Source organism: Danio rerio, chromosome 1 (assembly GCF_052040795.2).
Source record: "Danio rerio strain M-AB ecotype USA chromosome 1, GRCz13ab, whole genome shotgun sequence".
NCBI lineage: Eukaryota > Metazoa > Chordata > Actinopteri > Cypriniformes > Danionidae > Danio > Danio rerio.
In genome coordinates this window covers 20,217,265-20,228,860 of record NC_141021.1, presented here as the reverse complement: position 1 = coordinate 20,228,860, position 11,596 = coordinate 20,217,265, and the positions used below count along the sequence as shown (strand labels likewise).

The following is an 11,596-nucleotide window of genomic DNA, read 5'->3' as shown; positions in this document are numbered from 1 at the left end:
ACAAGCAGCAGTAATCATATTTTTTGTGTATAGCAAAAATGTTACATTTAAATGTTACAAATGTTTTTGCACATACATTTCATAACTTAAACTTGACTTGCCTCTGTGTATGAAATGTGCTATATGAATAAACTTGCCTTGCCTAAATGCGAACAGTCCGAGTTAATGATGACTAAGACATCCTTTTGAAACCCTTTTGAGTGCATGTGAAGAGATTACACAGGAATATGAGTAATATATGACAGAAGTGAATGAAATGTTTTCAGCTCACTTCTCTTTTTAAACCTACCAAAACCCACTAAATCTAGGTAAATTTCAAAGCAAATGCGTACTGTTTTTTTTAATCCATCTTCTTTTTTTGCCGATGCGTTTCTTGTCTCCCCGTGATGTGCACGCCATCATCAGTTCAGTTCATTCAAACGTCAGAAGAGAAAATACTTCCTCATCAGAGCCGCGGGCACGCGCTGCTCTCACTACTCCCTGTCCACTGTCGTGTTTTTGCTACTGTGAACGACTTACAAAGTGATTTATCGACTACTTTGGACAAACGTCTACCTGAAAATCAGTTTCCAATGGAATATTACAGTCAGTATTGTCAAAAAGTAACGAGACCGTTATTCAAGCACTTCCTCGACTAGGCGGTTGCAGTGTGTGTAAGGTAAGTGAAAGTTAAATCTTTGGTCTAATAAGTTGGATAAACGGCAAGTAATTCATAGTGATAACTGGTAACATATAGGAAAGTACGCTGCAGCTACAAACATATGACCTTGCCACGCGTTTTCAACATCTTGTTATTTAGTAGGCATTTGACGTGTTTGTTAAAGGTTTACAGGAGCTGGTTACTGTATTCAGACCTATTCTGTGTCTGTGTGTGTACGTGTGTGTGTTTTACATGTTGCCAGTGTCTTCTTGTCATCAGAGAAACTTTCTGTTGACCTCTCTGTAAATAGCAGTTGTGTCTCATTCGACGTGCGTGGCTATTTATAATCCCGGTTGGCTTCAGTGGTTTGCACTATACTGTATGAGGGATCAGGATATGATCTGCACTGGAGGACAATTATCTTCCAGTGCCTCAAAGACTTAAGTTCAGATTTACAATTCCATCTTTAGCCATTATATCATCTGACAAGGCTTCTCTTTCAACATAAAGTTTGCACTGAATTATCTTTTTATTAGAAGCACAAAGTCTGTTGTCACAATAAGAGAAAGAAAGGTTTATTTATTTATTTTTGAGAAATAATGCAATCAGATAATGTAAGGGTATATTTCAAAAAGCTGATTTATATGTTATCACATTATTATAATTATTATTATTATTATTTTTAGCTGTAAGCTAGCAATGATTTTATCTAAAACTAAAACTCCAAAAATGCATCGGCAATTAAAATGAAGCAATAACAGATAAAGGAAATAAAGGAAAATTGAAATGTCTTTGCAACCAAGTTTATTTATTTTGTACTGTTTTTCTCATATATAATTAAATGTTAGGGCGAGGCAGTGGCGCAGTAGGAAGTGCTGTCGCCTCACAGCAAGAAGGTCGCTGGTTCGAACCTCGGCTCAGTTGGCGTTTCTGTGTGGAGTTTGCATGTTCTTTGCGTGGGTTTCCTCCGAGTGCTCTGGTGTCCCTCACAGTCCTAAGACATGCGGTACAGGTGAATTGTCCATAGTGTATGAGTGTGTGTGTTTGTGGATGTTTCCCAGAGATGGGTTGCGGCTGGAAGGGCATCCGCTGTGTAAAAACTTGCTGGATAAGTTGGCGGTTCATTCCGCTGTGGGGACCCCAGATTAATAAAGGGACTAAGCCGACAAGAAAATGAATGAATTAAATGTTATTTAAATGTCAACTAAAATAATAACTATTCAAAATAATAACTAATATAAATATATAATATTTGTATATATTACAATATGGGTGACACGTATCGCTTCACAGCAAGAAGGTGGCTGGTTTGAGTCTCGACTGGGTCAGTTAGCATTTCTGTGTGGGGTTTGCGTGTTCTTTCCATGTTTGCGTGGGTTTTCTCTGGGTCCTCCGGTTTCCCCCACAGACCAAACCCACATGACTGGACCCAGTCTGGCTTCCAGACAAGGTCCAAACATGAACCATATCTGGGCCAAGTCTCGGCCAAGTTAGCCTGAACTGGACCACATATGTTGGTGTGTCACGACTGCAATAAAATTGATAAACCCATAAATCATTGCACTTTAGGCATGCTGTGGGTGTTCTCGAAGTGAACTGATTGGTAGAATTTTTTTTCTAAAAATCTATTTTAAATGTGGGTCAAGATAGGCCAAACTTACATGACCCACATATCAATTATTAACATCTGGGCCAAATACTACAATTTACTTCTGGCCCAAATGTTGTGTGCCGCCTTAAAGACCGTGCCACTTTTGCCAAACCAGGACCATTTTTGGCCCACATGCTGTATACCAGTGCCAGATAAATGCCTGCTGTGCCATATTTATGTTAAATCTGGGTCGGATTTCTTTGCTATCTGGGAAGATATGCGCTATAGGCGAATTGAATAAGCTAAATTGGCTGTAGTGTATGTGTGTGCATGTGAGAATGTACGAGTGTGTCCCAGTACTGGGTTGCAGCTGGAAGGGTATCCAGTGTAAACATATGCTGGATAAGTTGGCAGTTCATTCCGCTGAGGTGACCCCTGATTAATAAAAGGTCTAAGCCAAAGGAAAATGAATGAAAAAATAAATATTACAATATTTTTATTAGTTTTTCAGTTTGCATATTATGACAGCTTTACGCTATATTTAACAATCGTGTAAACACAACAAACCCCCCCCCGATCAAAATATAAAACAACTAAGGGAAAAACATTAAAAATAGATAATTAAAAATGGAATAATAATACATAAAGTAGTAATAATACAAACATAATAATATTTAATATTATAAGATATTGATATTTGAGATTTTTACCTTAATTCAAATGTTAAAATCCTAAAACCTAAAAGTAAACATGAAATTCATTTTTTAAATTTGTTGATGTTAAAATAGGATCCAAATCTCAGTCATTTTGAGGCCCATGGCAACATGACATTGGAGTGCAGTTTTCCCCACCCACCGAATCCAATGGCAGGTACCACGTCTCCATAATCACATGTAAACACATGTCCACAGAACATGCAAAGCAACTGGGATTAAAACATGTTACAACTTTCTGTGATCAGCTGCACCTCAAAAATTAATTTTATAAGTTTAAAATGTCTTTAAAACTGTGCAAACAGTGTAAAATTGCTATGTAATTCTTTACTGCATATTCACCGCAGCCACATGGTATCAGTAAATGCACATATATATGTGTGTGTGTGTGTGTGTGTGTGTGTGTGTGTGTGTGTGTGTGTGTGTGTACTGCAAACGGCATTTGTGCGAGACTCATCATTTCAGAAAGGCTTGAATCAGGGCTGGACTGGGGCAAAAAATCGGCCCTGGCATTTTGGGCCAGAGCGGCCCACTAAATTTAATCAAAATGCTATCTATCTATGCACGTCCAATATTTTTATCAACTCATATTCTATAAAACACAAAAGCCATATATATGAAATAAATAAATAAATACAAACTTTAATCTCAATTTAATTTCTGTATACTGTCCATAAAGATATTTGTTGAGTTCTAAAAAATACACTATTCATTCATTTATTTTTCTTCGCATATGTCCCTTATTTATCAGTGGTTGCCGCATTGGAATGAACTGCCAACTATTCCAGCATGTTTTATGCAGCAGATGCCTTTCCAGCCACAACTCAATATTGGAAATCACCCATACACACTCATTCACACACACTCATACACTACAGCCAATTTAGCTTATTCAATACACTATTCACTCAGCCTATATTCAATAATAAACATAACAAAAACTGCCTTCTAATGCATGGGTAAATCTTCAAAGGGAACAGTGTTACATTTTATCCTCATTCACCTCATCCTGCTTGCTGTTTCACTATCTAAACAATGAAAACATAATATAAGTCAAATTTTTTTCATTTTGATATTATGATTAACAGACACCAAACAGCCTCGTGTAGCTGCATATTTATATGACAGTCATCTTCACTCTGCATATTTATAACAAAACAGGGCTTAAATATAACTGTCTCCTTTCATTTCCATTGAAAAGAATGAATTTTACCCTGTCTCTTTTGCAGAATATCAGTTTTAATAACCAATAATGGCCATTATAACAGTATAACGTACATTAAATTTAAACGATAAAGGTAAGCAATCAGTCAATGTGCAGAATCAGTGTATGTGGTTACATAAATTAATATATTAGCTTATCTACACACTCAGCCAAAACAGTTAACTCAGAACAAGTGATTCAAAAGACATAAGAATTGTTAGATAGAGACAACAAGATGGATATCACGTTTAACAACTATAGTGAGATCAGATCCAGCAGATGAACTGTCTGACATGCATTATACTCTCACCTGGGGTTTATGCTCACCTGCTGAACTACTGGCTAAAGGTCTTGGCAGAGAGTGTGTGGTCACGTGATTTGCGCTTTTAGCCGTGTACTAGAATGAACAGAGAACTTTTCAGAATCGCTAAATGAAACGCCGGTGTATTTCCCGCGATTTCTCTGCGCCTACCTTGCGTTTCTTCTCTCTGACTCTCGACTATTTTGACAAATACACACAGACGACGCACGCTCACACGGAGTCCAAAATAGGAGTTTGTGATTGGGCCAGCCCAATGTCAATCAAGAAAAGAGCCAATGAGCTGCAGATTGTCACATGGGCCGGCCCGGTCTGTCTGTCCAGGAAAAAAGCATCTACTTTCAGAGAGTCACAGAACACAGCAGCGTCAAGCCGATTGGCTTGAATAAACTCCAACATAATAATATCAAATAAACTTACTTGGTATTTTTGGGTGCTTTAACACTAGCACTTTTGGTCTGCACTTTTGGTCCGTTTGATGTCAGAGTATGTTACGTTTAGCTACTATAAACGTGTCTTCTGAACTATCCGAGTCCACCTGAAAGAGGGGGTCTGGGGTACGGTTTACGTGAACTCTGGTCCAGTGTTCTGTGGATTTGATTGTCCTACCTCCCATTCAAAAAGTAGTTAGCAGATTTTAATGTGCAATATGGTGCACATCAGATTTTGCTACGAGTGTGAATTTTAATGTGGAGTAGTGTGATATGAAGCTGTTATATTGCTTTAACCTACCTAATTCCTAACTCCAACGTCAGAACCATTCAAATACAGTATTCAACCCAAGCTCATTCTGAAAACGTAGTCCCGCGGACGTTTCTGGATACAGCGGAATACGTCCCGGGAGGTATGTACGGCTGCGTTTATTTTTTTCAAGCGAACGCTATGGGGCGGTGTGACGCTGTTCCCTTTCGCGCTTGCCGGCCAGCCGGCCGACCGCTTACATCCTTGTGGAGGGCTTCCCCGCTGCAACCCGTTTGTCCACTCAGCTCACCGTGTACGTCGGCAGGCTTGAGATGCAGAGAGTAGTTGACCACGGCGATCGGTTTTGAGTCCGGGGTAGAGCGATTCCAGCAATCAGGTAAGACAAAAACAGAATCCCAAAAATTAAGTGAATGAGTTTCGTAACAGGGTAAGAACGCGGTGAAATCCGAAAAATCAGGGCTTTTCTTTTTTTGGGACTGCTTTTGTAAACTGTTGCTCGGGTTTAGGGAAGTGAGCGGGCGGGTCAGTCGGTAAAATTGGTTGGGTTCAGGGAAGGAGGAGGGCGGGTCAGCCGATTGGCCAGTCGCGCAGTCAATCATCCAGTCAGTCGGACATCGGCCTCTGGTGGGTTCACGCGAGAACAGTGCGGGCACGAACTGCACTCGCGAGAGGCGTTTGAGATGCGAAAAAGCACACAACAGCGGCCTCTCGTGAATTCGCAAAAGCAAAAACTGCAGCCGTACGTACCCGCCGGGACGTATTCCACGGTCTCCAGAAACGTCCGCGGGGCTACGTTTCCACAATGAGCCTGGGTTGACAGTATTCGTAGCATAAGCTGATGGGTAGGATAAAATGTCAGGACACCGGTTCAGGCAACTGAACCAACTGAGAGAGCACCCTTTGACTAATGAGCTTATTTTAGCTTCATCCGTGTCTGTCTCTATCACTGATGGCTGTTTATCTGATGTAACGCAGGAGAAGCAGACATGCACGTGGGAGCGGTGGGCGGGGAGAAGTAGCTCATTTGGATTTAAACCTACAGGCTACAAAATGTGATCAGACACATTCTTTACAGATTCTTTACAGAAACTTTACGACATATTCTGCAGACACCAAATCTTATCTTACATCTTGTAAAAGGAGTAAGATAGGTGCCCTTTAAGCATTGACATTCATGGTAATACCCTGAAATACCATTCAAGTCAATGGCTGTTTCCAAATATTGTTAAAGTATGTTCTTTTGGGTTCCAATAGAAGAAAGAAACTTAAACAGGTTAGGTATGAACAAATGAAGGATGAGTAATCAATGACAAAATGTTCATTTTTGCATGAACAATTTCTTTAAAAAACGTTCAGCATTATTAAATTAGTTCTATAAATAAACATTTCTATATAATTCATAACAAGAATCATTGGAGGCTAACTATTTTCTGCCCGTGTACTTCTGTCACAAGGGCTTTCAGAAAAGCTATTTGAATCCCTGCAAATGGCAAAGTTGAAGAAGATGCCACTCGAAAGGATTCGGTGAAGCAATGAAGCCACAGTGTGTTTCACTCTTAAGATATAGCTACTCCATTAATGCATTTTTCTTTGGTCTTTCTACTTAGTTCCTCATTTTTATATTTGGAGCATGGAGGGCATTTGTTTCGAGGTGAAACCCAGAGATGACTCAATAACAGCTCATCCCCTCTGTGACCTTACACAAACACTTCCTGGATCAGAGGAGAAGAGGAAGAAAGAGGATGGGGAAGAGGTGATCCAGTACAGACTGACTCTGGTTGGATCTTTGGCCATCCATCCACAGACCACCATGGCCATACTCCCCTGGGTGGTGGCTGAGATACGGAGGCCCCGGGTCAGGGAGAAGAACAGAAACTTTGAGTTCAATGGCAATTACTCTCCCGAGGTCAGTGTAATTCAAATATGTTGGGTGTAATGTAAAAAAGATATGAAATATTCCCATAAAGCATCATTTTATAAATATACTATTAAGAAATGCGTTTGAAAACTGTGGTGGGTACACTGTTAATAATTTTCTATGGATTCTGTAGTACCTTACCTGGAATCAGTTCACCAGTATCTTACTGTAGATGAATTACAGCAAAAGTACTGTATTTATATATCAAGCACCGTTTATCTTGTTGCATAGGTATTTAAAGTATTTTATATCTTTACAGTAAAATATACAGTAAAATACTGCATAACTGTCCTAGAGTAAAATACAGTTATAGTTAAATACTCTGTAATTAACAAAACCGTTAACAGTGTTATGAGCAATATTGTGAATTAAATATTATTACAATAATATTAGTACCATTGTTACTAAATATTCTGGTAACTAAAGCTTTAATAAAGCAATAATATATATTAAAAAAGAAATTGTTTGGCATATTAAACGTTTAAAATAAGGTTTCAATTTTAATATTTCATCCATTCATTTATTTCTTTTCGACTTAGTCTCTTTATTAATCAGGGGTCGCCACAGAGAAATGAAACAACCTTTTCACTCTTGCATTCACACACATACACTATAGCTTATAGCTTATATAGCAGTTTAGCTTATTTAATTCACTTATAGCGCATGTCTTTGGAATGTGGGGGAAACCGGAAGACCCGGAGGAAACCCACACAAACACATGGAGAACATGCAAACTCCACACCGAAACGCTAACTGGGCCAACCGGGACTCGAACCAGCGACCTTCCCGCATCACAGTTATGTCATTTTTAATATTTATCTTAGTTTCTTTAATTCCACTTTTCAGATATTTAAAGAATGGTATACTAAACTAAAAACAAACTTAAAATACAATGCACAATTTAAATATTTAGATATCATTATATTTAGATAATATTTAAATATTAGATAAAAAATGACTTAATTTGTTTTCTCTAATTAAATTTTTAAACATTAAAACTTTGTACAGCAAAAAGCTTGCAATAATTTAAAATATAATAATTTAGCACAATCACATTTACTGTACACTCACCGGCCACTTTATTATTAGTATTAGCCCATCCGCCTCAAGGTTGGACATGTTTTGCGTTCAGAAATGCTCTTCTGCATACCTCAGTTGTAACGAGTGGGTATTTGGGTTACTGTTGCCTTTCTATCAGCTGGAACCAGTCTGGCCATTCTCCTCTGACCTCTGGCATTAACAAGGCCAGTCTGGTACCAACAACCATGCCACGTTCAAAGTCGCTTAAATCACCTTTCTTCCCCATTCTGATGCTTGGTTTGCACTGCAGCAGATTGTCTTGACCATGTCTACATGCCTAAATCCATTGAGTTGCTGCTATGTGATTGACTGATTAGAAATTTGCCATAATGAGCAGTTGGACAGGTTTACCTAAACAAGTGGCTAGTGAGTGTTTTTTTTTTAAAGCAGGTAAATAAAAATACATTACATAAAGTTGTCTGATACGCTAAATGAAGATGGCATATTGTTTCAACATTATTTTGACATTTATACTTTTTTACAAAAAAAAGATTTTTTGGTAAATGCTTTTGGGATGTTCTCATATTTAACAGATGAGATTTAAACATAGTAACTTTTTGGTGAAAAAGTTTTTCTCTCTTATGATCCAAGATTCGAGATCAGCCAGTGGTGCTTCAGATTTCAGCCAGTTCCGTGTGCTGCATTCTGGACACGGCAGGCCCAGGGAAGCCATGGAACCCGTTGCAACATATGGTTCTGTTTGATCATAGGCCTCATCATGTCATCAAACTCATTCACAACAGCCAAGAGCCCAGCTATTTTGGCTGTCTGCTCAGAGAGGAGAAAAAAACAGCCTGCTATGTATTCCGCTGCCAGGACCAGCTGAAGGTAAGGGATGTTAAGATCTTATCCACCTTTTTCCTACATGCCGTGATGCTTTGCGTGAATTATGAGAATAATGTTAATTTAACTGTAAACTGTTTTTAAAACCGAGCTGCAACTATTCTCCTCACAGTTCATCCATCAAATCTTAAAAGGAAACCAATTTGAATTAAAAAATTACTGTCAACAGGTCAGAAATAACCACCAAAACCTGAAACTAGTCATTGTACAGTAATATTACAGATTTGCTAAATATCACTGTATTGTAATAAATACAAAAAGAGAACATAAACTGAAGAAAAAAACACAGTTTTTGTTAAACACAAAAGATATTCTGAAGAATGTTGGAAGAAAGCAGTAACTGGCGTTAAAAATATTATACACGCTAATGTCTGTTTTTCCAAAAGAAAGAAACTAAGGTTTGGAAAAAGTGGACATTGAGTAAATGATGACAGATTTCTCATTTTTGTGCCTAACCCCAACCCCAATCCTAACATGCATTTAAAACAAGTTAACATTAACTTCATAATGTGCGTGGATTATTTGTAGTAGAACTTTATTAATTAATCTGATTTGTTTCAGTTACTTTGATTAATAATTCCCCAAATCCAAAAATCCCCATCATATGCCCATCACTTGAAATGCAGTAATCACATGTGGAAAACTGTGCATCTAAACAAAGTTCACATTCAAGCAAGCTTATTTGGATGGAATGGACTCAATATACTATATGTGAACTAGGACAAGAAATGAGTGTTTGGAGGTTTGATATTGTTTGTGGCCTGTAGATCTGTTAGAGGTTTTATGGAGGTGTCTTGCTCTCATATGCCTTTGAAGTCGATCTCTTTTGATGAGGTAAAGCTTAGTAGTTTAAATGTCAGGCCTTGCTCTTCATGGGTGTGTGCATCTGTGCTTGTTTTGGTGCAAATGAGTTTTGTGCAAATACTAAATGCTACACCACACTGACAATCAGAGAACGATAAGATTTGTACAGCTGCCAATGCAAAACATTCTGTTGGTATATGGTTGCTAAGGTGTTTAATGCATTCCTAGGTGACAAATGAATGTGTTCAACAGTAGGGTTTGTGACAAGTAAAAACTTTCAATAGGAAAGTAAATTGCAAGCAACACTTTTTTTGCTCATTGTTATTGTATATTTGATGAATGTAGTCTCTGGTGATGCGGTGGCGCAGTAGGTAGTGCTGTCGCCTCACAGCAAAAAGGTTGCTGGTTCGAGCCTCAGTTGGCATTTCTGTGTGGATTTTGCATGTTCCAGCCGCGTTCCTGTGGATTTCCTCTGGTTCTCTCCAAGAACATGTGGTACAGGTGAATTGGGTAAGCTAAAATTGTCCATAGTGTATGTGTGTGAATGAGAGTGTATGAGTTTCCTAGTGATGGGTTGCAGCTGGAAGGGCATCTGCTGTGTAAAACATAAGCTGGATAAGTTGGCTGTTCATTCCGCTGTGGCGACCCCAGATTAATAAAGGGACTTAGCCAAAAAGAAAATGAATGAATGAATGAATGAATGTATGTAGTCTCGTCTAATCAGACCTCAGACTGACGACTGAAGGTCTGGGAGCTTTGGCTGCTTTGAATGGTCAAGGACCGCCCACTAATGTTATATGACTGACAGGTTAACCAACCAATCACGTTTCTTTTTGTGCCGTGTCGTGATTTTGGAAATGTAATGTAGTCTGAGACACAACTTATTCTGCGTTAATAACTGCGTTATTCATTCATGAACGTTTTTAAAAGTTTACAACAACGACACATCATTATACTAAATGATCTCTCATAAATCGGCAGGACATGTTTAGACTTTGTTGTGAGATTTAATATTATAATGATGCTTTTCTACATAAAGATCAGGCAGACTGAGATGTTAGAGTGAAAGTTTTCTATTCAATTAAAGCAAGGCTTTATATTTCTGAGTAACGACATATGCAAAAAAACAGCTACTGTACTGTTTTGAACGATATCTAAAACAAGAATAAAAGCATACCTGCGAGTTTGTTGACATCATGGGTTGAAGCTTTTATGCATTGAGTATTGCATACTGTTAATATTACTCTACTAATACTCTAATAAACTACTAATAATCCAGCGTTTAAGTCATATTAATAAATGCTCTTTGTCACAACCTGGGATGGGTGGTATTTATAATACATATATTTCAAATATGCATTTTAAAAATCAAAATAGTATTTTGTAATTTGTATTTCCAAGGGTTTATGAAAATGGGTTCGTATTTTGTATCAAAACACTTTAGTTTCTTGAATTTTTGTATTTTTAAAATACTGTAAAATATTTTGTAAGAAGTCTACTTGGTGCTTCCTCAATTATTTGCCAAGGCTTGAGATAAGACTAGAAAATTGGATGGAAATGGATAAAAATTATGCATGACATATAAAGAAAGTAACAGACAGATAGTAGGGATAAATTCGAGAGCAAGTCAAAATAAGACAGACAGCTGTTTCAAATGCCAGTAGCTGATAAACTTTGACATTACGTTAATCAGTATGAGACAAAAATATTGAATAATACTCCAGTCTACAGACTGCTCAAAACCTTCTAACTTAGGTTCTATGGCAGCAAAAACAGAGAGCT

General features: G+C 37.9%; 1 protein-coding gene across 5 annotated transcripts in view; it reads left to right on the top strand.

The window, feature by feature from the left end:
* Positions 1-408: 408 nt before the first annotated feature.
* The window catches only part of tbc1d1 (TBC1 (tre-2/USP6, BUB2, cdc16) domain family, member 1), a 119,898-nt gene continuing 108,710 nt past the window's right edge, over positions 409-11,596 (top strand). For all 5 annotated transcript variants that reach the window (XR_015476499.1, XM_087237049.1, XM_087237047.1 and 2 more), the window contains exons 1-3: positions 409-658; positions 6,777-7,075; positions 8,759-8,995. Coding sequence is in view for 4 of the 5 variants with exons in the window: in XM_087237049.1 (XP_087093175.1) it covers positions 6,800-7,075; positions 8,759-8,995 (513 nt within the window). In the remaining variant the exon portion in view is untranslated. The remainder of the gene's footprint in view (positions 659-6,776; positions 7,076-8,758; positions 8,996-11,596) is intronic.